The sequence below is a fragment of the Nipponia nippon genome, unplaced genomic scaffold (assembly GCF_047370975.1).
Source record: "Nipponia nippon isolate SJK-2023a ecotype South Korea unplaced genomic scaffold, ASM4737097v1 scaffold_3, whole genome shotgun sequence".
Lineage (NCBI taxonomy): Eukaryota > Metazoa > Chordata > Aves > Pelecaniformes > Threskiornithidae > Nipponia > Nipponia nippon.
Window position 1 is genome coordinate 103,278,191 of NW_028262347.1, and position 24,998 is coordinate 103,303,188.

The 24,998-nt window shown below is 46.2% G+C and overlaps 1 protein-coding gene across 9 annotated transcripts in view; it reads left to right on the top strand.

The window, feature by feature from the left end:
* The window catches only part of NDST2 (N-deacetylase and N-sulfotransferase 2), a 149,092-nt gene extending 128,697 nt beyond the window's left edge, over positions 1 to 20,395 (top strand). For all 9 annotated transcript variants that reach the window (XM_087767186.1, XM_087767192.1, XM_087767190.1 and 6 more), the window contains 12 exons: positions 2,082 to 2,169; positions 2,367 to 2,521; positions 4,025 to 4,210; positions 4,615 to 4,743; positions 9,944 to 10,126; positions 10,933 to 11,029; positions 12,375 to 12,498; positions 14,026 to 14,200; positions 14,460 to 14,630; positions 16,011 to 16,120; positions 17,629 to 17,731; positions 17,897 to 20,395. In XM_087767186.1, coding sequence (XP_087623312.1) covers positions 2,082 to 2,169; positions 2,367 to 2,521; positions 4,025 to 4,210; positions 4,615 to 4,743; positions 9,944 to 10,126; positions 10,933 to 11,029; positions 12,375 to 12,498; positions 14,026 to 14,200; positions 14,460 to 14,630; positions 16,011 to 16,120; positions 17,629 to 17,731; positions 17,897 to 18,022 — 1,647 coding nt within the window. In that variant the 3' untranslated portion in view covers positions 18,023 to 20,395. The remainder of the gene's footprint in view (positions 1 to 2,081; positions 2,170 to 2,366; positions 2,522 to 4,024; positions 4,211 to 4,614; positions 4,744 to 9,943; positions 10,127 to 10,932; positions 11,030 to 12,374; positions 12,499 to 14,025; positions 14,201 to 14,459; positions 14,631 to 16,010; positions 16,121 to 17,628; positions 17,732 to 17,896) is intronic.
* Positions 20,396 to 24,998: the final 4,603 nt, after the last annotated feature.

Genomic DNA, 24,998 nt, shown 5'->3' on the forward strand with positions numbered 1-24,998 from the left:
CTTCTCTGTAGAGAGGTGCACAGCTCTTAGTCTGTGCTCCCTGGCGTGTGGGATGAGTCCCTGTGTTTTACAGGGTTACGTGAGGGGAACTTGACCTCCCATTGCCTATTCTGGATCTTGTGCAGCAAAGGAGGCTTCAGCCATCAGTGCTGCTGGCATGTTACCTTTTAAAAGCACTGCCTATGTTTGTGATAGGTTCTGGAGATGTGATGTGCCACACATTTCTGAAAATATTACTCTTGGGAGGGGACTGGGATAAGGATGTGTTAGGCATGTGGCCATGGAGGAGCTGGGATCTTTGAAATTTGTCCCAGGCTGAATTGGATGTCACTGTTGTGTGGATGTGGGGAGAGGGAACAGGCAATTAAGTGCATCTCTAGGGAAAAGTCTGAAAGCTTGGTTCCTTTAGGGAGAACATTGAGAGTATCTGCAGCACTGCAGAAATAATCTGTCTGGTCTTTCCACCTTGCTGTGTGTGAGAGTTCATGGGCTGCCTGCCTCGGGAATAAAACCACTCAACTTCTTTGCTCCAAGATACATTTGCAGTGGATGGGTGATTGAAGTATGTTACAGAAGTCATAATTTTTAAATTAATGTAATGATCAGTGTTTGGTCAACACTGTTTTGAAATATTAGTCACAGCAGTGATTCGTCAGGATATCCTTAAGTGGTAGGTGTCAAGGCTGGTCCCTCCACTGAATGAGAGTCTGCGTTTGTGAATGCGCTTTCACCGTCTAGGGAGCAGTGTGCCTAAACAATGCCTACAGAGTGCGAGCCATGTGAAGGCAGCTGTGTAGTGCTCTTGTGTGCTTCTTGAGGCTGGGGAAGGGCAGCTGATACAGAGATCTGCCCATCCCCCCTGCACAGTTTGAAAAGTCTCTATGCTTTCCCCAGTACTGTGTGCCAGGTTGCTTGTGTATTTGTGTCTAGCCCAAGTCTGCTGTTGAGAGGTCATCACCTTCACCTTGGTGCAGCCACTGATCCATTGCTTTCTTAGAAAAGCTATTAAAATCTAAATAAGTTCTTGGGCAAGGACCATCTCTGTCACCTGCCAACAGCCATCCTGCCAGGTCACTATTTGATTGAGAACTGCTCCCACAGGGAGCTGCACCAGTGACACTTTCCCCGAAGCACACAGGTAGCAGCAGAGCGTGCATCTCAGGGCTTCTCTCTTTTTATTGTTTTTCAGCAGAAGAAATTTGACTCGAATTAGTTTATGTCTTACTTGTCTGTGACATACTGAGCCTCTGGTTTTTTTTTTTTTTTCTGTCAAGGCTGTCTGCTGTCTTACTCTGTATGCTGCTGGACCTTGGAGTTTGTGGCACAAGGCTCCTTCCCTTTGGCTATAGCAATTACTTTGGATATTTAAAGCAGACACAAGTGAGCAAAAGAGAACCTGTAGGACATGTCATGACTGTGAATGTCAGCTACCCCAAGTTTTCTTTCCAGAATCCAGGAAACTTCCCTACTACAAAAAGATTTTGGCACTTTCAAGGGACACAAAGTGAGGGATACCTCCCTGCTGTGGCAGGACTCCTTGCATGGAGTTCTGCAAATCCACCTTTCCTCTCTAAATAAAAGCCTCCTCCCTTTGGATCACTTAGTTACTGTTCATTATATTATTGACTTCTCTTCCTTCGACCGTGCACCGTGTGCTCCCCCATCCTCCTTTTCATTAACTTGTAGGCTCAGAGAAAGAGCAGAAGTTCAATAGCAAAGTCCCAGTCAACGTGGGAAAGGAAGGGAGCGTTGAGGTTGAACCTGGAAAGAGTAAGGGATCTGTTGCTTGAAAGTGAGATTTATTGTCCCTTTGCCTTAGCACAGACACTCCGGGTCCTTCACAATGAAGTGGAGAGCATCATCTGACTGTGGTTTTAAAGTGGCATTACTTAGTACAGCAGGACTACTTCTAGTAAAGACTGTGTGGAGCACTTGGCTACTCTGCTTCACTCCACAGGCAACAATGCCTTAGCCCCATGCCCTGTGATACCTCTTCAGACTGAACTGGACACCAGTAGAGCACAAAGAAACATTACAGAGCAACTGAATATGGACATTTCTTTTTCCTTTCATTCAAACAGGCTTTACTGAGTACCCAGAATAAGCTGAGAACTTTAGTCCCAAATTTCACCTTCAACCTGGGCTTCTCAGGGAAATTCTACCACACAGGTAAGCCCCTGGCACCCCTTCGTCCCAGCGCCTGCATACAGCCACCATGTTCGTGTGTGTGCATGTGTGTAACACATTAGAGAGAGCGTGATTCTCTGTTGGAACGACTCAGCATTGCAGGGGATTAGCCACTGCTTTGAAACATTGAGCCCCTCTTCTGCCTTTTGTTTTTGCACTTCCTTTTCTGCTCTCTGTAGGTACAGATGAAGAAGATGAAGGGGATGACATGCTGCTCAAACACAGGAAGGAGTTCTGGTGGTTCCCTCACATGTGGAGTCACATGCAGCCTCATCTTTTCCACAATGTCACTGTGCTGGCTGAGCAGATGAAGCTCAACAAACAGTTTGCTGTGGTAAGGGGCATCACAGTTTATTTACAGTACTAGTCCTTAAACATTCTTCTGGAATAGCTGTTCAGACCCTGCTGAACCCAAATACTATTCTAGTACCTCAGCTGCATTTAAGAAAGGCAGTTCTGAAAGTTTAAATTGGTGTGTGGCTCCTGCTGTATTCAGGCAAGAAACACCATTTGCGTGCCTGCCTGTGCAATGCGAAGTGCTTTCTGGCACCTGCATGGCCCCAGGCAGCTCCGCTACATTCCAGGGTGCAAATCCCAAGGCTCTTGTTTGCTGAGGTGTGAACTTGTAGCGTTACCATCCAAAGCCAATTAACTTACAAACTCTGGCAGTGAGAAAGCATTTCCTTTTCCATCCTCATTCAGTGTGGGTTTGTAAGGAAGCCACCTGGTCGGTAGTATAAAATGCTCTGTGTGCTAACAGCCCTACTTCTGGCCTCCCCAGGCAATGCTGCGGGAAGTTACTTATCTAGGAAGTCCAGGGGAAATTCCCTGGGTTTTGGCAGAGGAGGGGGAAGTCTTGAACATCCTGCATTGCTGGGCAATGTCTGTTTGATGCTTACAGACTAGAATTGAATATACTGTACATGTTTCTCTGAAAAGAAATGTCCTCTTCACCTCTAGTTTGGTTCTTTTGATGGTAATCCCCTTGGGAATAGCAGGCTGCTGTCTTGTGTTCCCATGACACGCACAGATTAGGGATGATCTTGAATTCAGAGCACAGTTGCAGCATTAGAGAAACAATTTAGGCTCCTTCTTTTCCTGGTTAAATAACAGTGCAGTCTTTTGCAAAGGGAGACAAAGCACAGAACACAATTACACATATTTAACGTAAAACAGGCTAGCAGTGGGAAGGACAAGGTTGTTGCTTCATTTAGGGGCTCTGGTTTTATTGTGCACCATCAGGGTAGAGCTGTCATCATTCATATTGTTACCAGGACCACATAGTGGAATTAAAAACTATGAAATTCAGATATTTCCTGTCATTCTAGTATAGCTCCAGGCCCCATATCTTCACCCTCAACAGTCTCTTGCTTCATGTCTGCTTTTCTTTGAATTGCTAGAGACAAGACAGGTCCCAGTCGTCATCTTCCTTTCCTTCTATATCAGTTAAGGAAATTTTGTTTTCCTCCTCTAGTGACTCAGATGTAGGCGTTGTGGGAGTGAGATATGTCACTTAACAGCATTGATTAGTTTGTAGTAACCAAGGAGCCTGACCTGAGGCTTCTGAATTAATCTGATTTGTCACACCTGCAAGCTACAAGACCATTCTTACAGCAGCTGTTACCAATGTTGAACATCCTTGTTGATGTAGAATCACCTTTATATTTCTATAGATGCATAAAACAAGAAGTACAAGCAGTATTTCAGGTTTCCCAATCCAGAGAGTTTTCATGTTACTCTGTCACCTTGGTCCAACTTGGAGTCTATTGCTAAATATGATCCTTCTTAAGGATATTAGTTAAATATTGAATGATCAAGCTGCATATTCTGCTTCCAGGAGCATGGGATTCCCACAGACTTGGGCTATGCCGTAGCCCCCCATCATTCTGGGGTTTATCCTGTCCACACACAACTCTATGAGGCATGGAAATCCGTTTGGAGTATCCAAGTAACGAGCACAGAGGAATACCCTCACCTACGGCCTGCCCGGTACCGGCGTGGATTCATCCATAGTGGAATCATGGTGAGCACAGCTGGGCGAGTAGAGCCCACTTTCCTGCCCAAGGGACAGTCTCCTAGTGACCTGCATTAGAGACATAATATCACCAGTGTTTCCAAAATCACTAAGTCAAGCAAAGAGAAGAAGCTTGGCTAAAGCCAGTTTCTGTGTTTTTCAGTAGAATTCAGAGGTCAGTACTGAACGGAGAGCAAAACCAAGCACAAGAAGACTGAATTGAGATCCCACTGACTTGTTCGCACTGTGATGAGAAAATGGTTGGGAGGAATGTCAAGAGAGTCCTCTGAACCTATGTTGCTTATGTTCCTTACTCTTTATATTGATCCATGGAGCGCTGCTTTGATACGTTCACGTGTAGATTCTGCTGCATCTGCCTCTTATCTAACTTTGCTTTTCTCTGATATTGCTAGGTTCTGCCTCGACAGACCTGTGGTCTTTTTACTCACACTATCTTCTATAATGAATATCCTGGTGGCTCAAAGGAGTTGGACAAGAGCATTCGTGGTGGTGAACTCTTCCTGACGGTGCTCCTGAACCCAGTAAGCTCATCTGAAAGGGGAATCGGTGCACAGGTGTCTCAGATCATGTGCCTGATGTGGGAGAGGACTAGATCCTATGGGAGATGGAGTATAATCACCCATCACGGTGTAGGTATCTCCAGTGTGATGCTAAGGAGATGTGAAAAAGAGGGCCAAGGAAGTACTTGCTAGTTAATGCTGCTTTGCTTTACACACTGCCAAGGCAACATCAGTATTGAGTGTTGACAAGTGCAGCATTCTGCAGATAGAAACTAGCCAGGGAGCATGGCCCAAGGTAGAGTGAGTGTTACCTAGGCTGCTGCATCTTCGTGAATCAGAAGTGAGATGTGCCTTGGCTCCTTCTGTTCAACACACATCTGCCGCCTGTTGGCTTCTCCCCTGGCTCACTACTGAGTTTTGTTCAGAATAATTGCTTTCTCTGGGCTTTCGTTATGGAGTGTTCTTCCCTTTCTTTCAATATGTATACACTTGAAACAATTTCTGCATGCTTTTTTTGTGACGTAGCTGTCACCCTAAGGCATTTTTGTGTGATCTGGGCCTAACACAGGTGTTTCTTTTTCCCTTTCAATACTTGATGGTTCTGTCAAGCCGCCAAGCTGATGTAGTACTTTCAATACTCTGTAGTCCCTTCCCAGTTCTTAGCCATGGATGGCAAATCACATGAGTTTCTCACTTCCCATTGAAGCTGAGAAGATGTACTAGCTAGCAACAGACACAAAAAAAAGCAGTCATTTTTAGAAAATCCTGAATGGATAGAATTAGAAGATGAACATTTGTAGCCCTCTCCAATGACACATCACACTCCCTCACATTCCTGCTTGTTGGCTGCAGCGGGAAGATATGCTTTTGACTATGCAGTAACTTTCTCAATTCCCCACCTGAATTTATTTCTTACTAAAGCTGATTTGGCACCTGTTGTCATCCCTTTCTCTGAATGGACATTGCCCTGCCAGGTTGAGATAGTGATTTTAGAATGTCTACCTCTATAGCCACTCCTAAATATAATGATGTTTGATCTCTTCTTTTCTCATGACTTCAAAATTTCTACCTTCTTTCTTCTCCTTTATACGTCTTTCTACCAGTGCCTGAGTATGGGCAAGAAGCCATGCAAGCAGATCTGAAAGTAGGTTGTTTCTGACTAGCTTCCTAGGTGGGAACCCTAGAGTACTGGTCCCAGTCATTAGGTACTTGTTTGTTGGATTTGTCACGTAACATCAGTGGCTCTGCTCACCAGGATGTTTTCTTTCATTCCCTTCTTCTTTTGCATCTTGATTGCAAGGTTGAATACGCAGCTTTAGCCACTTTTGGTTGGTGCTGTAGAGGCTCAGTGAATCAGAAAATCAAGCTTTTAACCCTCAGTGAGCTTAATTTTTTCTTGTCTCTTGCTTTTCCTGGTGTTTAGTGCCTCTCTACTCCTAGAAGTAGAACTGCGATAGTGAAAAGACCCTCGCAGTGTGCTCTGGGTACATCACACAAACAGGCTGAAGTTTACAAACAGGCCCTGTGTTTCTGAAGGTTAGCCTCTGACCAGTTCTGGCTTGGTCTATGATCTGTGGAAGGTACGGGTCTCTAATGGCCCTAGCTAAAAAGCTATAGAGGTTCATACTTCCAGGTCTGGAAGCCAACCTTCCGTCCCCGATGTCTGGAGCCAGCCTTCTGTTCTTATCGCCTGAGACAGAATTGTTATCTTTACACACAACAACCAAATCTACCTGCTTAATAAAAGTCTGTAGTAAGGAGAAGGCATTACGTATGGAGTGATCGGTAAGATGGAAAGAAACTGCTTTCTTCTTGGTGACTGTTGCTTTTCTGGGCTTCTCTTCCCACACGTTGGGTTAACTCCACCTTGTCCCACATCATAATTGTCAGATCTTAAAGAATGCCTGCAGAAATAGCCACTGTGACACTTAAGAGCTCTAGGTTTCTCTTGGAAAACCAGTTGCCAGACTGTAATCCAGAGATCATTGCTGGTCTAGGAGGCTATGCCAAGGAATTTATAGAAACATGGCTTCTAGAGCTACCCAGTAAAATTTGCTGATAAGCATGTGACAGTTGAACAGCTGGCCGTGATCTGTGATCCAAAAAGTTTGGGAGGATTGTGCTTTGGTACAAGATGAGCTTATTTGCCAGATTTACTGTTGGCTCTTCGTGGTGACTTTTAAAACTCTTTCAGGCGCCTTCAGATGCTTCCGTGTTTACACTTTTGCTTCCTTTTGGCAGCGGAGCATTTCTCTGTCAGCAGTGGAGTACTGTGCTCTAAGCTCCTCTTCATTGCTCATGTTTGCACAGTGACTCAGACCCTTGCATTCCTCCCCTCGCTGATAGAGCCATCTCATGGACCTGATAGAAAGCTGGCCAGCCCCGCAGCCCCAGCAATGATCTGGAACAGACTTGGACCAGGCTCTTTCAGTCCTTTTTGGTGCTTCCAGCTCCCTTTGAGTGGATATATGCATGCAGGAGTCTCCAAGCCTGTATGCGTGTGATTAACTCCACAGTGCAAACAGATGTTTGATCTGACTAGTGAACAAGGTCTGATGTCAGGAAGGAGAATAGCTGTTGATGTTCAGCGGACAGGCTGCCATGTGCCCAGTCACTATCTCCCAGAAGCAAAGGGCATCTTTATGATCACTTCTCACAAACGCTTTTGCTCACACTACGCAGGCAGGTTACTGCTGTGCCCACAGTTGCTTGTTACGTATTGCAAGGATGGTCATACCCTCCTGTTTTCTGTATTCTAGGCTCTCTGTGACCTTTCCTCTCATCTTTCCTCAGTGTGAAGGAAGGAAAACCATGTCATGCTGACAGTGGAAGGGAGGGGGAGAGGAGGGAGATTTTATTACCAGGCCAGTCCCCCGGGGTCACTGGGTGTGGATGGGAGGGAAGGAGAGATGGGACTTGAGCGTAGCTTATGTCAGAAGTAGTGCTCAGAGCTGTTTTGGCAGCAGGAGCTGTGACGAGGCAGAGCAAGCTGCCAGGCCTTGTTAAATAGTGCCTGTGCGTTACAGGCCATGACTGCATGCTCAGAAGCACAGGGAAATGGCTCTTCAGTTGGGCTTGGCGTGTCTTCTTCTAAATCCAGTTGCTTGGGACTGTTTGCAGGTGACAGCATTACCTGTGTGAGCCATTTACCGAAAGTAGTCCGTCTTGAAGACACAGTTGCTAACCTGGATCGCATGCAGGCTTTTTTTATTCCATAAATCTTGAAGGGGCCCCAGGTGGTGACCTGCATCCTCCCTGCTGCAGTACTTGGTTTATGCCAGTGAGCCAGACGCTTCATGCAGCAAATTTTCCTCTAAATGTTTCACTAGCCAGTCAAAGGGATGAGCCACCCTTTGCTGTCACACCACCTTCCTGGCGTCGCCCAGAAATGGGCAAAATACAACATGAGATGCATCCTTTTGCCACCTTATGTGCTCCGTGGCACGGCCCTACAGTTACACAGAAGATCTTCCTGTCCTTTGCTCTGTGTTGTATTTAGCACATCCTTTTTACACAACAGCACCAAGCACAGACTGCTCTTTGAAGTGTAGGTGCCGGAGCCTGTCTGGCAGGGCCTCTCTGTCAGCTCAGTAGGACACCAGAAGTGAAAAACTCACAGGCAGACAAATGTGATAAATCTTTAACTCCGCTTACTTTCCATGTGTCCGAGAGTCCTACCACTGTTTTCTGTTGCCTACCCCAAGAGCTTGGGGTGTGAGCACCTTATGGACAGGATTAAATTCATTTCACAGTGTCTTGGGGACGGCTCAGACACAAAGAGCTACTCTCTATCAGTACCTCTCGTTGCACTGACACCAGTCCATGGTGACACTGGGCAGAAAACTGAATTCAGACCTCCTGAGTGCCAGCAAATGTCTTCATCCCAAGACCATCTGTCTCCTGCTTCCCCCTTTTGCTCTTCCCCTGCTGTGTGTGGGAAAGCCATTCCTGCCCCCTGCCAGGGAAGCCTGTTGTTGCCTATTGACCTTACCTGCCATCATCAGGATTCAGCCCTGAACTGGGCAGCAATGGGTACCCCTACTGTGACTGAGGTCTCTTCCCCTCCCTGCACTAGCAGACACTGGGCAGGGAGTGCGAAGTCACCCACATAGTCGTTCTTCCACTCGCCTTAGTGTTCTGCTTATGTTTTGCTAACTTCTAGCTGTGGTGTGGTTTGTGTCTGGCAAAGTGCCCTTATGTTACAGGCACTGGGATGCCCAATTCCATGGGACCTGTGAAAGCCACACACCAGAGTCAAGCTTGACAGCAGGCTTTTGCACTCTTTTTCAAAAGTTAAAATACTTAACAGGACAGGAGGGAAACGTATCTGCTTGAGAGAAGAGACGGTTTGGCAAGGCAGAGGTAGCACACCAGCTCCTGAGTACTGCAGTGCTGGAGGGGCTCCCATGGGTGCTCAGGGCCACTTTGCTCAAGGGTTTACATCCTCGGGCTTGGCAGGACATTTTTCAGGGGCTGCCTATGCTGAAGGCTCTTGGAAGCTAAAACCTTATCAGTTGGTGTCTGTTCCTAGGATAGTGTCCTAGTACAATGCCTCTGCAGTCCATGTTCAGATCCCCAGGTACGCTTGTTTGTATTTTAAAGCGTGAATTGCCAGTTGTTCCTTTACACTTGAGATGTCAGCTCCAAAGTGAACGAAAGCTTGACAGGCTGTGGGCCTAGAAATAAATCCTGTGAAAACTGTCCCTTGTGCCGCTGTGCCTTGGCCTGCAGCATGCTGCCCCTCTCCCTGGCCTGCTCCCCTGCTGTAGCAGGCACTGCAGCTAGAGAGGCCACCCTGGTTGTGCCCCGGGGAGAGGATGGGAAGCTCCTGTTCTTCCATGAAAGAAGTTTTGTAAGGTTTTGACTAGGAGGGAGTCACTGACTAACCCTTGTTCCCCATTCAAGTGGCTCTGGGACATTTAGGGATTTTGAAACTGTTCTGGACTCACAGCCAGGCCTCAGTTATCACTCCTTCACACCATTCCCAGGGGTTACTGAGGTCTGTGTCCCTCCTCTCCTGAGTTCCTCCTGTCTTGCAAGCGCTACGTTTCTTTCATTTTTCATCAAGGCAGTTCCGTATCCTGGCAGATGGACATTTGTCAACCCAGGCAGCAAGGGCAGTCCGAGATGTGAACAGCCTCTTGCTGACAGTGGAATCAAGCTAGGAGGAAACAGTACTGTTACCTGATTTACCAGTATCCTGTGTCTTTCCTATTTTCAGATCAGCATCTTCATGACCCACCTGTCCAACTATGGGAATGACCGTCTGGGACTGTACACTTTTGAGAGCCTGGTCAAGTTTGTGCAGTGCTGGACCAACCTTCGCCTGCAAACACTGCCCCCTGTCCAGCTTGCAAAAAAGTACTTTGAAATTTTTCCCCAGGAGAAGAATCCCTTGTGGCAGGTGAGAAGGCAGCTTTAACCGCTCCTAGTGGTTTTCCAAGAGGTATGTCCCACATTTAAAGTGTGGCAAGACTGCTGATCCAGAGCACAGAGGGGTAATGCATAAAGCTTTTAGGTTTAACCTTTGTGGCTTGAGGCTGCAAGTGGCAAATTGCAAGGCGGAAGGGATGGGGAGTAGGAGCAGTAGGACACAGTCACGGTGTGAGCTTAGGGACAGGGATGGCTGTCATAAGTGACTGGAGGGCAGGCTTGCAGGCATTTGGGTCGTTAAAGGGTTTATATTAGAGTAAGCTGGTGTGAAATGTTAAGTGTGCAAGGAGAACCCTGTTTGGTGCTGGAGGAGCTTGCAGGCATGTTAATGTGATTAATCTTAAAGTAATTTCACACTGCAGAATTCATGTTCATTAAATAAAAACATGCTTATTCCATTTTATCCCAGTGCAGCAGCTCTCTGCATGGTTATGAGCAGATGAAATTAACTGAAGGTGATAGAATTGTCTGTCTGCCAGAAGTTCACAGATGCTGAGCTGTACTATTGTGGTGGCCCAGCCCAGCGTGGCTACGTAGGGCAAGGCCTGTGGTTAATACTCTCAGAGGGACTTTGGCTCCCGTGTCACTTTGGAGCTTTTGAAAACGTTCCCCGGTGTTTTTACTTAACTCTTCTTGATGCCTGGCAGAGCAGCAGTGTGGCTGTGAAGTGTTCTTCATATGCTAATAGCATTTTCCCGAGAGGACTGGCCTTCCAGCTTTTCCTCCCCTCTCCATTAGCTCCTGTGGTAATGCTTAATCCCATCACTTGTGCTGCAGAATCCCTGTGATGATAAGAGGCACAAGGATATCTGGTCCAAAGAGAAAACATGTGATCGACTCCCCAAGTTCCTCATCGTGGGACCTCAGAAAACTGGTAATGTGAATACTTTATTTAAAGATAGATTGCAGTTTCCATCTCATTCCTCCAGAGAGGGGAGTTGGAAAGGTCTGTGTTGTAGGTCTGTGTGGCTGCCCTTTGTGCAAGCTGCCAAATGGCTGCAGAGGACATTTCAGAGAATCTCAGATTTGTTCTAACCTAAATCTGGCAAGTCCATCAGTACTTTGCGCCCTGGCACTTTGCTTGGCTCAGTCCTAATTTGCAGGGAAAAGCCCTACCTGCAGAGTTGTGTTTTGGCTTTTCCACATAAGCTCAGAGAAACTGTGACCTTTCTTAGTGTGTCACAAACATAAGCTGTCAGCAGGACTAAACGCACACGCTTAGCAAAGGTTACGATGAATGCCCCCTGGTGCTTTTATTGCGACAGATCTGTGTACCCACTGCGTGCTCCATGTCACTGTCAGTGGGAGGCAGAGATCCTCTTTTGTCTGACCTCTGTCACCACCTCTTAACTGCTGTGGCATTGTGGTTGGCAGTGGCATGGCTGTATGTACTGTCCTGAGGAGTCCTTTCTAGGCTGAAGAGAGCAAAATCTCTTCAGCCAAAGCCAGGTTGTCAAACCTTGGCTTTCTCTGTAGCGCAGCGAAACAGCAACTGCCAACCATGCAGAGCAAACAGTGATTCTGGCCTTGGGAGGAAGCTTTTCGCAGCCAAGCTGCTGTCTCCTGCCTGTGTCACTGTGAAGCTCTGTTGGTGTGTGTGCAGCATGGGCCCTCCTGTATCACGGCCCAAGCTGCTTGCAATGGCACAGTAAGAAAACCCTTCTCTCGGCTGATGTATTGGCCTGCTGGAGGCCTGCAGCTGTGTGCTGAGCAGGATTATCAGGTTTGGCTGGGTAAAGGGAACCATCTACAGCAGAGGCAGGCCAAGGCATCGCTAGCTGAATGCTTACCCGAGGACACTGATGTTGTCCCTAGCACGTCTCCTTCCCAAACATGTGATACTGTCCTGCGGTGCCCAGGCCTCCTCCTGTTTGGCAGGTATGGGTTCTGCCACATGCCGGTGTGCCTGTGCCACCAGGGAAAAAAGGCGTGGGGGTGGCCCAGCCACATTAAGAACACAAGATAGCCGACATGGGTGACAGCTGCCATGCTAAGGAGGTGACTTAAATCAGCTGCATGAGCTGAAACATGGGATTGAACTGCTGAGTCAAGTTGAATCCCAAAGCGCTTGGTGTCGCTGCTCTTGTAACCTGCATGAGTTAAGGGGTGGGTTAGCCAGGCGTGGCAGGAGTGTGCCCCACTTGGGGACTGGTTTTTGCAGTTTCATTCAGCCAAGCATTATGTGTGACCCAGGTCCCGTTAACTGGTTCCTGTTGCAGGCACAACAGCTGTGCACTTCTTCTTGACCATGCATCCAGCTGTCACCAGTAACTTCCCAAGTCCATCCACCTTCGAGGAGATCCAGTTTTTTAATGGACCCAACTATCATAAAGGAATCGATTGGTAAGAATCCTGACTCCTGTTCTTTTGTGATAAGGTGCACCTGTGTTGTCTTCTCCCGAGTCTCTCTGTATGTCCACTGCAGCCACCTTAGTAGCTTCTCTATTCCTGAACAGCTGTTTTCATTGCTACTGCTCAGCGCATGTTCTCTGTTTTCCTGCTAACCCAACTGCTTAGTCCCAGGAGCAGGACAGGTAGATTCTGATATTAGTGACTCCTTTGCCAGATTTCTGGGCATGATTTAGCTTTAAAAATACAGTCTTTGTTGAATGCACTGCTGTCATGAAGTTTCTTCTCCTTTGACATGCAAAACAGACAACAGTGTGCTCATTGAAAAGTTCTCTGTGGTTTCTGAGTTAAGACACGTAGGACAGAGGGGACAACCTCCGTACTGTTGTTCCGGGCCCTTTAGACATAACAGAGGTGACACTGCAGTCCTTGCGCTGGCTCCAGTGTCTCTTTAGCCACATCCGTACCCTGTTCTTTACCTGTACAAGTATGCAACTTCGATAAAGCGTTTCTACCTGGCAGGGAAATACTGGTGTCACTGTGGCACTATTATGCCACTGTGTTTCCAGGCAGAGAAATTTTAAAGTTGTTTCTTGCTCGAAGCATACACTTTGGGTCCACCGCGGCACTGCAGTCCCTCATGTGTGGCTCCGAGGGACGGCTGTGTGGCAGTAGGGCATTCTGCCATGGGATTTCTTTGCCTGTGAGCTGTGGGAGATTTTGTCTGACTTCTCTAGTCATTTAGAGGACTGTTGAAAAGATGTTGGAAGGCGGTTGGTACTTGAGTGAAGCTTATGTGAATCAAGCACTACAGAGCAGTTGTACTAGCTGATAGATAGGCTTACAAAGCGTAGGCTTTTATGTGCATCCCCTGGAAAAGTCATCCAACTTGAGCTGAGTGTAGCATCGCATGCAATCTTCATGTTTAGGATGGAATTTGCATTCATTATACAGCTTGAATTTCAGCAGAGACCAGTCTTCCAGTGCTTTACAGTGTCCTGGTCCCCCATCACCCTCTACCCTACCATTATTCAAATGTCTTGCAGTTTCTGCGTTACTAATTTTACAAGCTCCTGTGAGGCAGAGCAGAGCTCTTGACCCTGTGTCTCAACTATGAACTGAGGTATAATGGGAGAAATGATTCAGACGGGTCTAAACCAAGCAGTCAGTGGCAGGGCAGGCAGCTGATTCTGGCCTTATTCTCGGGACAAAACCTCTTTTCTCCTAGAGCTTGCAGCTAGTACCCTACCCTCAGCCTTTTCCTTCCACTGTCTGAGGACTTGGGGAACACAGTCTCAGCAAAATAATTTCTTACCCATTTATTATCTCCAACTTTCTATGTTGTGCTCCACCACCCTTTTCGAAGCCATGCCTCTGCCAGCTCCGCACCCGTTTGCCCATTCATCGCATTACTGGGGAGTTCTGTGAACTGCCTGTTGCAGAGGAGCAAGGGCATCGTTTTGTCATGTGCCATTTCTTTGTTGGGCCATGCTGCTCACCAGCGTGCTGTCTGTTTGGCAGGTACATGGAATTCTTTCCCATCCCCTCCAATGCCAGCACAGACTTCATGTTTGAGAAGAGTGCCAATTACTTTGACACAGAGGTGGTACCAAAACGTGGTGCAGCCCTGCTGCCTCGAGCCAAAATCATTACTGTTCTGATCAACCCTGCTGACCGAGCCTATTCGTGGTACCAGGTAACTTCCCTGCACTGCTCTGCGGGTGAGGGCCAGAGAGAGATTCCAGTGGGGTGAGGCGGAAAGGCTGGGACAAAAAGCCCATGGATCCATTTCCACAGAGGGGCCAGGGGAGATGACGCAGGCTGCCTGCAGAGTGTGGACGGAGTTACGTACAAAGGCATTGGTGGGTGGTTGTGCCGAGTCAGTGGGGTTTGCACGGAGATGTGCAAGGTGGAATTTTGTGTTCCTGCTCCTAAATTCAGCTTATGTTTTTCAGCACCAGCGTGCTCACAATGACCCTGTGGCGCTCAATTACACTTTCTACCAAGTGATCTCTGCAAAATCCCAGGCTCCTCAGGAACTGCGCAACCTGCAAAGCCGATGCCTGCTCCCTGGCTGGTATTCAACTCACCTGGAGCGCTGGCTAACATACTACCCCTCTGGGCAGGTAGGAGGTTTGGCAGTACAGGCTCTCTTGGAGGCCCTTGTAGGTTTAGTGGAAAGGAGAGGAGAACAAACTGTAACGTGTGTACGTGTTCTCAGCCTCCCCCCCACCCCCCGTTGTTTTCATTTCACCTTCTGTCTTGTCTTTTGGAAGAAGACCCAGCACTTGCTTCCTCCTGTTACGAGCTGATAAGAAATCAGGCTTGAATACTCCAATTTTGCACTTTATTGTCTTTGTAAAAGTAAATGAGTGCAAGAGGATACTGTGATCTCCCAGAGAGCTCCACAATATTGGGAAGTTCAGCAAGAACATCAGTGTTAGCACTCCCTTCCTTTCATCTTGGTAGCCTGCAGCCCAGGGACCCTCTTCAGGCCCAGTAGGTGTTCAGCTACTTGCTGTGGTTTCATTCATTGCTTTAAAGAGAGGCTCTTGGACTCTGCCATTTGTTAGTTCCCATGTTGTGAAGCCTTTAGCTATCTGCTGAAGGGAAATTTCACTGCAGAGATGTCAGGATTCTGTGTTTTGTGTATAAATTTGGAAAAAGTCAATTAATAGACAAGATAGACCATTCCTGTGTCTAAATTTCCAAGAAATTTATAAACTGCCTAATACATTGTGCGTCTGGATGTGTTTTTTCAAGTTCCTTTCTGCTGCTGGGGTTGTCCTCAGACAGTCTATGATCCAGCAGTCTTACAATGTCCATTTAGTCTCTTACTCTCTGCCAAAGCAGCAGCCTAAACTGTACATGATAGATCTGCCAAGACTAAAAGAGACATGGGAAAACATTCTTGGGTTCATGTCTCATTGCCTTACTATTCCTGGAGGTTATGGCTGTGAGGAATGACAGAGCCAGACACACCATCCTTGTACTTACTGTGGGTCAGGGCTGCCTGCCTTCCCCAAACTTCAGTTCATGTGACTGTTTTTCTGTTGTGTTCTTTGGAATAGGTAATTTATTAGCACAAATGTTGTTCATTATTGTCTATCATACACATAACAGGAGAATAATCATAGGTTACAGAAGAATACTTAGCACAGTGGCTGCTGACATCTAAAAAGAACACATGAGGTTTCCAGAGACACTCTGTAAATCATGCTACTGCTGGGCCTTAATGCTCAGGTACATGGGGTGTGGCCGAAGGCAAATTTATTAAGCGAAGCCTGTCATCATCTACTGTCTCATAGTATTTGCAGCCCGTATCATAACTTCTGTCTGTGGTGACAAATGGGCCACACCCCCCCACTGCGCTGCTCTAGAATAAACAGGCCTTGGCAGCCTTCACTCACACGCACAAAGGCCAGGGGTGGTTTTGAGAGCCAGGAAGCTCACGGGTGTCATTCGGCACGAGCTGTCAGAGGCTAAGGTGGCTGCTGTCTTTTCAGCTTCTCATTGTGGATGGTCAGGAGCTGAGACACAACCCTGCCTCTGTAATGGACAACATCCAGAAGTTCTTGGGAGTGACGCCGCTCTTCAACTACACCCAGGCCCTCAGGTAGGGAAATGCTTTTTGCTTTCTTAGCCAAGTGTTGATAGTAATAAACACTTGATTAGAAGAGTACTTATCTCTGACTACAAGACCTGCCAAGGTTTCAGAGGTATGCCTAACCCTAAAATTAGGTTCAGATAGCACGAGGTGCTACGCTAAGACTGGAATCATAACTTCGTCTTTCCAGAAATGATAGGGGAAGGGGTGTTTTTGGCACTGTCATGGAGAAGCATGAAGTTGCTCGCAGCAGTAACGACGATGTCTTCCATTGGTCTTCGTGGTTTCAGAAAAGGTGCTGGAATTATTAGCGCTCCTTATGCTCTGTGTTATACCTACATCTGACAGAAAGTAGAGGAAGTACGATAAAAAATGTGGGACAGGCTGCTCGTATCTTCAACTAGATGGAGATTAGGGACACATGGCACAGTTTTGAGGTAAAGAGCCTATTATTACAGGAAACATGGACTTGGCAGGTGCTGGGAGCTATGTTAGGAAGTGTTAGCAGAGGCACTACTTCACTGGTACTAAGTTGAAGGACGTTACTCAGCCATTACTGTGACCTTGCCCACAGTGCAAGTGCAATTAATCTGAATAGATTAAGTGCTAGCTGAAGGTGAACTGTGGCCACATCAGCCTTCGGTGGAAACTCTGCAAGCCCACTGGAGATCCTGAATATTGCTCTCTGCAGCTGAAACCGGTCTTTTCACATCTTCTCTGCTGTGACAGCCTATGCTAGCTGAGGGTAGTGGGTGGTGTGCGTGCGTGTAGGCTTATGGCAATTGCCCTTTCCTTTAACAGTAAAGAGAGGAGAACCATTTCCGTTCTCTTCCTACAGTTGTTTTCCAAGGGGGTGACACATGGCTCCCCAGGGGAGGGCAGATTTAGAGAAACGTCAGGTTACTTGAAAGCCTGACTTGCTGAAGCACACGTTGTGATGGTAAATGGACTATTTACAGTAGTGGTATTGGCTGGTACCCTTCAGCCAGGGTCCAAAAAGAAATGGTACTGGTCAGGTTGCCTCAGAGTCTGGTAGAGGTACTTGCTTGAACCTCAGGCTCACCTTTGGCCAATTGAGAGGACAGGACAGACAACACCAGATATGGTTCCCAGCATTGCCTTATACCTATGGTTTAGCACGAGAAGAAACACCAATACTTTAAACAATCGGGATTCTCTAACACTTTTCAACTATAAAGAGGAGATACAAAAGAACTTACATACACTAAAACATTGATTATCGTTCCCCCTCCAAAAGCTTAAAAGACAAATAGTGTAACACCGTATTACCTCTGAAAATCGCATAAAGCTGAAAGAGTCGGGGTTGTAATGGATTTCTTGTCAAAGTAGTCAAGTGCTAAAAAAAAAAATACTGAACCAATATCATAAATAAATAAATAAAACCTAAACCAAATTTTTAAAGCATTGAAATGGGAAATACCTATGGGGCTACTTAATTTCTGCTGCTGCTAATTGGGCATGTGGCCATGTCTTTTAAAAACAAGTGTCCTTTTCAGATTTGATGAAGCAAAAGGATTTTGGTGCCAGCTGCTAGATGGAGGAAAGACTAAATGCCTAGGAAAGAGTAAAGGAAGAAAATACCGTGATATGGATTCCTCGGTGAGTAACTAACTGTCTCAAATCTGTGGGCAGCAAGAGATTGTAGAAACATCCCAGCAAGCCAACCTGGATTTTCCTACCACCTCTGTCCCTAGATGGCCTACGGAACACGTGTTGAGGGTAACATTTTCTTTCACGCTAACATGGTCTGTATTTTCCACACAGTCACGGCTGTTCCTAAGAGATTTCTACCGGGAGCACAACATTGAATTATCCAAGCTGATGAACAGACTTGGACAGCCTCTTCCAACCTGGCTCCGAGAAGAACTGCAGAACTCCGGCTGGAGCTGAGAGGGACTCCCTTGCCCCCAGTGCCATTGGGATGCGCGGCGCTCCAACACGTGCTATGATGCCATCCCTTGTCAAGCCAAAACAAGCGGACAAATGAGCAGGAGCAGAGAATGTGCATGTGGAGCCTTTCCCCACCATTGGGAAGGGCTGCTGCCTCTGACGCTGCCCTGGGGCATGGAGTGCAAATCACATTCTGGAGTATTACTGGTGTGTTACACTTTGACTTTTACTTACAGGAACGATTTGGAATGCCTGCCGTACTTTGAGCAGGGGAGAGAGCACGGTTAACACTTTATGTTTAAATTACTCTTCTCAGTGTATGAAACAGGCACTAGCTGGAGGGTTAATGTGTTACTTCTCTGAGTCCAGAAGTAAAGACTTAAGCTACTGAGCCCATTGCTGAGAAGAGCAGCAAGCAGCAGCTTAATAAAAGGGGAATCTAGTCCAGTGAACCACACCTTTTATCCAGTAGTCTATTCGGCAGCAGCAAGGTACAAGAACACCTTGTTCCTCCCCATGCAGAGTACAGTGGCCATGATCGTTACCTACAGTGCCACTGTGTGTGGCTACTGGGGACTGCACCTTCTTGGAGCCAGGTGTAACAGACTTAAGATTGCCTCTCCTTATCTGCAGCATTGGCGGTGTGATATGGTGTCCAGTGACTGGTCAATGGGCAGTGGGAGATAAGGCAAAGCTGAACTGATGTGTTATCTTGGGGAAAAGGTTGCCATATGTGGCAACGTGGCAAGTATTTCTCTGCAGGGACTTTAGACATTTCAAAAGATAACCAAGGAATAGTATGTCCCCTTAGAGCACTTTGGAGGCATGTGTTAGTGCAGCACAGCAGCTGGGGGAGGCAAAGCTCAGGTACTGTAATACAAGGCTGATGCAGCTGAAAGCAGACAATTCAGTTCCCCATGTGTGATCAGCTTAAAAAAAAAAAAAAAAAAAGCAACATTTTTCTCTCTCCAACAGCTCCAGGGCCCCTACCGCATATGCTGATAGCTAGCACCTGTTTTAATCCCCGTGCAGTCCAACAATCCAAGGAGAAAAGTGAAAAAAACAGTTAAAAGTAAGTATCATTCAGATAAAAAGGGAAGGCTTAGAGTTAGAAGTGGTTTCCTGTACCCAAAAGGGGCTGTTTAGTTTACTACTTCTGCACATAGTCAAGTGAGTACACTAAGGTGCTTTGCCTCCTCCTGCACCTGCTGGATTCTCAGAGGAAATCCTCCATCGTGGTTGTACATGTTTTCTGCTGCTGAGCCACGGGCTTCTGGAGTTGTGTGGGCCATCGTCCCTCGCTCCTGGGCACAGATGGTCCTTGGATTGCTGCAGTTCCAGAGAACAGAGGGGCAGGATCCATATGAACCCAGATTATGGAAACTTCCACAGCTGTCATGAGCTCCTTTTCTCCTATCCAGAGAGAGGTTGCTTCAACCAAGCTTTTCCATTGAGCCTTAGGTATTGTGTATTTCTGAATGAATGGTGCATTTACCGTTGTATGTAAATGTATATAGTATGCAATATAGTATTTTATTTCATGTGCCCTTGGAAAGGGTTTTTTTGTGCAGCCAAAAAAAGGACAGAAAGACTAGAAAACCCCTCTCTCACTCCTGTTAGAGAGAAGAGCCCGGCCTCCTGCACTGGATTCATGTATAGCGTCATTCACATTGAATGATAATGAAGAAATTCTTGGCTCTTGAAGCTGAGTACAAGTGTCTGAATAAAGGCTAGAAGTAGTAGTAAGTGGAGATTCAATAAATGTACTACTTATTTTTCTTCTTTGTGATGATTTGGAGTGATGTCCTGGACCCTAAGCTGGTAGGAGGGTAAGAAAAACTGAAAAACCTACTCCAGGCCTTACAGCTGGCATTTGGGAGGCCAACAAAGGTGTTTGTTACATCTGTAACAGCATCCTAAGGCTTCTTTCTCTGCAAGTGCACCAGTGCAGCTGTAGGCTTGCAGAAGCTGGCACAGCACACAACCTGTAGTTGGAGACTCGTTCTCACTGGTTTGCACTAGCGATGACTTCTGGGCCATTCCTGGCTACAGCAGGAGTTTCCAGCTGCTACGCTGCAGCAGCAGAGCTTTGCTGTGCACCGCCTGCCCAGGTGTGCTCCATCGCCTGGCTTGGCCAGCAGCCCCTGAGCAGGCCTACAGTCACAAGCAACATTACATTCAACCAGAAGCAATACATTGTTTAAATAGTCATGGTTGTGACAACATCATACAACAGCCTTACAGCTCTCGCTTCGCCAAGCACTTCAGAAATAAACACAGCAGCAGCAGAGCAGCTATTTTTACATGCTGCTGGAGGAGGATCCCAGGACCAGTGCTACTGATGCTCCATTAAACACAGTTTTCTGCTCTTGATCCATTACAGGTTGTCAGTTACTTACACAACTACTTCATGCTTTACCTCGGACTACAGTACATCTTTGAGGAGATGGATTCAAACGTTAAAAAAAACAATAAGGTACCAGAAATAGGAGGGGCTCACTAAATGTCAGGGTTATTTTACTGGCCATAGTCCTTCAATCAAGGCAGCAAAGGGCAGCTGTGTAGTCTCTGTATTCTTTCCTTTATTTCTATGCTATGCTAGATCTTACTGCTGATGCTAATGGCGAACAAATCATGTAGGATGTCCTCATTTGATTTAGCTGATGAAGAGTCATTTTCAAATCTGGTAGCTCCCTCTAAGAGCACATTGCTGCAAAAGGTACCCTCTTGCCAGGCATCCCTTCAAAAGCTGTGGAAACAAACAGCCCCTCCTAAGAGAAGTTCTTAAAATCAGAAGCTCTGTGGTATCTAAAAGCCGACAAAAACATCTCTTCCAGTGAGATACACTGGTTACTAGATACTGACAGACTGACACACATTACAGACCCTCACACTTCATTTTGATAGTGGAAAGAAACCTCATCCTCTTACCTCACTGTTTGTTTAGTAACAGAACTTCATGGTATGCAGCAGTTCACTTCTAAGACAAGAAAACGGTAAGCACAAAACATGACCTGAGAATTTGAAAAGGAGTAATTTCACCCAGGTATCAGAAAGGCACGTGATTGTAATAGAACCAGTAGCCAGGTCATGTCACTCTTCAGAAGTGGAAGGGTGCATGAAAGGTGAGAATTGGTAAAACAAACAATAGGGAACAACTTTTTTTTTTTTTTTTGAAGAAAGCCATCAGAGTGTGTGTGTGTGTATATACCAGCCTAGGAAAAGAAAGCTCAGCATATGAAGCTGGAACACAACAACTTACACACAACCTCTGGAATTCAAGCAGGAAGATACTTAGAAGTAGGCCGCTACCTCTTTCTACCAGGTCCAGCAAATACTGGTGTGAGTCTCAGCTATAGGGTAAAGCCCTTTTAAGGGAGCTGGGAGAATTTCTCTGTAGGTGGCAGCATGTATCAATCCTACATAAAAATCTCATCGCTGAAAACTGCAGTTTTCAATTGATGATGGCACTGCAAAGCCACATGTTCCCGGCAGAAGCCTGCAGCTCCTGGAAGTCAGAATGACACCCAAGAGCCTAGCTATACGAAGCTAACGAGCAACTTTTTCAAACTCATCCTGTTGTTTTTCAGCCCTCACACTCAGTTGGTAAGAGAATCCTTTGATTCCTTGCTAGTCATTACAGTTTGTTTCTTTGCCCTTTTTCTTAAAGGCTTGGTGGGGCAGTGGGGGGAGAGTAAACACTGAGCATTGTTGAGATTATGAACTAACGCTCACCTCTGAGAAACACTTTGCAAGCTTTGTTTTTTGCTACAAAAAAAAAAAAATATTCCCAGCACACTCATCACCACAGCTTTTGAGAACTATGTAGAAATAATTTATTAATCAATTTTTGGCTTTAAAAGAGTGGTTTTTCTTCCAAGACTTGATTTATTCCCCATTCTCATCTCCACAGTCTTACCGACTTCGCCAGTCTCTCCAAAATGCTTGCAAACAAGCATGTACATAGCAGTGACACTGCCCCAGCAGTCTGAAACCCAGCTCACATTTACTTCACTTAGGGTAACAGAGGATCATAAATCAGGCTGGTCTCAGAATCCTGTCAAGTCATTGGAAAAGATGCATTTCAGGACTTACGACACCAACGAGTTGACACAAAAGCCCTGCACAATGGCTTCCCTTTAAGCCCCAAACTTCTGACAGCGATGCTCTCCTGGCTGACTTGAATGAGGCAAAGCAAAGCGTGACATAGTAGGGACCCAGTCCCCGTCCATAGCGCACGCTATCTATGTACATACACTATATACAATAGACTTTTAATGCATTTCCAGCATTTTCCCCTTCCTATAAGAAGGGCTACATCCCCTCCTGGCAATAAGTAATTGTGCAGTGCAGCCTGTGCAGTATTACGTAGTTATGAATGCTATTAACTGTAAGCAGGCAACACGAAAAAGAAAAAAGTCACTTGCTTACAGAGGACAGACACTGTCTTTATACCAACAAGACACACCATAGAGCAGTGACGTTACCTTCTGGCAGCACACAAAGCTTGCATTTGGACGTTACCACTGAGAGAAAGCATTAAGTACGCACAGGCTCCAAGGGAAACCCTAGCACAGAACAGCCCCAAGCTGCACTGCCATGAAGGCCGCTCTCGGCCAGGCGTCTCCACCACCCTGCCCAAGTGCAAGTACCCTTAAAATGGAAACAGGCAGCAGAAAGAAGTGCAAAAGCCACATTTGAATTACGCTGCGGGCTGGGGGTTAGTGAGAGGGGAAGTAGGTTGTTTTTTTTGTTTTTTTTTTTTTTAAAAACAAAAAAGTTATACTATTTAAGAAAGCCCTTCTTTACCATAATCATGTCATGTGGCACTTAAATTCAGGCCCAGAAAGAGAAAAACAAAATATTTAAATAAACTGTAGCTGAGAGCTGTTCACTCTATCAGTAGGGCTTAAAAGCAAAGTCATACAACAGTCACGGTCATCAACAAATGCTGAGAAGTCCTCAGGGCCCAACCTGCCCTTTTACTTTTTTTAGCTCAGTTTAAAAAAAAAAAAAAAGGCCGACTGTGAGCAGACTTCACGCTCTCTACCCAGACGCATCCTAGAAAATTCATTTTCATATCCTGCCCTTCTCTTAATGGCTAGGTAAGAAAAATACAACTGTCCCAACTCTTACAGAAAACAATTCCAAATGTATGTCATGTTACAGCTGACTGACTTATACCAGGAGGTGGTGATAAATTTCATGGATACTCCACTGCTGCCTCCATTTCCACTGACGCTGGGTTCTGCAAGGCTGTTCAGTGCCCTCTTGCACTGTGTAGCAATAGCCAAGCTAGCACTAAATAAGCTGGGAAAGTAAAGGCTTGTATTCTGCTCCAAAATACAATAGTGCTCGGCTTGATAAAAAACAAACCCACGCAAAGAATTAAAAAACAGTTTAGGTTCAACAACTCCCCAGGCGGCCATTTCTGAATGGGTTCTCAGAGAAGGAAAATACAGAGCCCAAATAAATATTAATGACAGTAAACAAAACCAGACAGAAACACACTTTTCAGCTAACTCCCGCCATACCTGTTGCTAGACACGTTGCTTCATCGGATGACAGCTCCAAGTCAGCTTGTTCATGGGCTGTAAAGACACCGAAGACCAAAGGCAAATACTGTTCTGCTAACTCATATCCCTGGAAAGCGCTTCCAAAGGAGCACTTTCACAGGCAAGAAAGATGGTTGTAGGTGAACATGTCCAGAGAGGGAGGAAGGGAGCCGGCCCTCCCAGAGGCTGGCATACCTGATCCACACAGAAAAAGCATACCTGAAGCATGAGATGTGTTCCAAGGGATGAGGCTTGCAATTACTAAAGCCTTTATTTTATCCATTCCCTAAGAGCAAAAATCCCACTATTGCTTCTGACAAGCCAAATATCCAAGAGTCCAGATGCAATCTTGGCATGTTTTCTACCAACGACACTAACACCAAGATTTTACCCCAAAGACTCAGAAACTATGCAGGGATCAACAGTTTAAGCTCTAGAAACGCTGGTGTCCCATATACAGGATAAGAGTACCTACAGACAAGGGGTAAAGACAATACATGGCCACCCACTAACGTCCTCAGGGAAGGGGAGGAGGAAAAAAGGTCCTTTCACTTACAGTGCCTCACCTTTATCTTCTCACACCCTGCCCCTTACATTTTTTGATGGATGGCCCCCACTGTATATATATAAAATGACACACAGAGGGCATCTCCATCTTTAAGGAGTTGCTTCTAAGTATCCTCAGTCTTCACCAGCAAGTGCTCAAGTCACAGAATGTAAAGGCAAGAACTGGGAGAATGAAGAACCTGCCACTGTAGGAGAAGATCAGGTTCGAGACCATCTAAGGAACCTGAAGGTGCACAAGCAGGACAGTGAAAATCGGCCTACAGGTATCTTGCAGTAAAGACATCAGCCACTTCTCAGTTGGTTTCATTTGCACCTGTACAAATTTGACTTCTCCAGCTCCCCACTGAAGTGAGCTGTTATTTCCAGAGACACTAACAGCTAAAAGGGAAAGTATATTTCCTGTGGTCACATAAGGAAACAAATCTGGCAAATGAAAGCAAGTCATTGTGAACAGAAGACACGGGAAGAAGTATAAAGACCTCATTCATCTTACCTTCAAGGAATGGACAGTGAATTAGACTTCACCAAATGTGACAATAACAAGGTCTCCCATCACAGAATATCATCTGTCTTCATGCAAGTGACCAATACCTGTAGCTATTAGTACTGACTGAAGTCAGCATTTGCTGCCCAGCCTGGGAAGAGGTGGTAGCCAACACAGAAAACAGCTTCTCAGCTATGTAAAACCATTTCTACGCTGGAAGAGTTCTAAAGCATCCAGCTGCTGTGGCAGCTGGCCTTCACTGCAGCCACTTCATGTGTTGCTGGTAAGGGCGAGGACCTAGAGAACATTTACTCTAAGTGAAAAAACACATGGGTCAACTGAAAGTCCAAGGAAATTTGAGCTGGCTGCG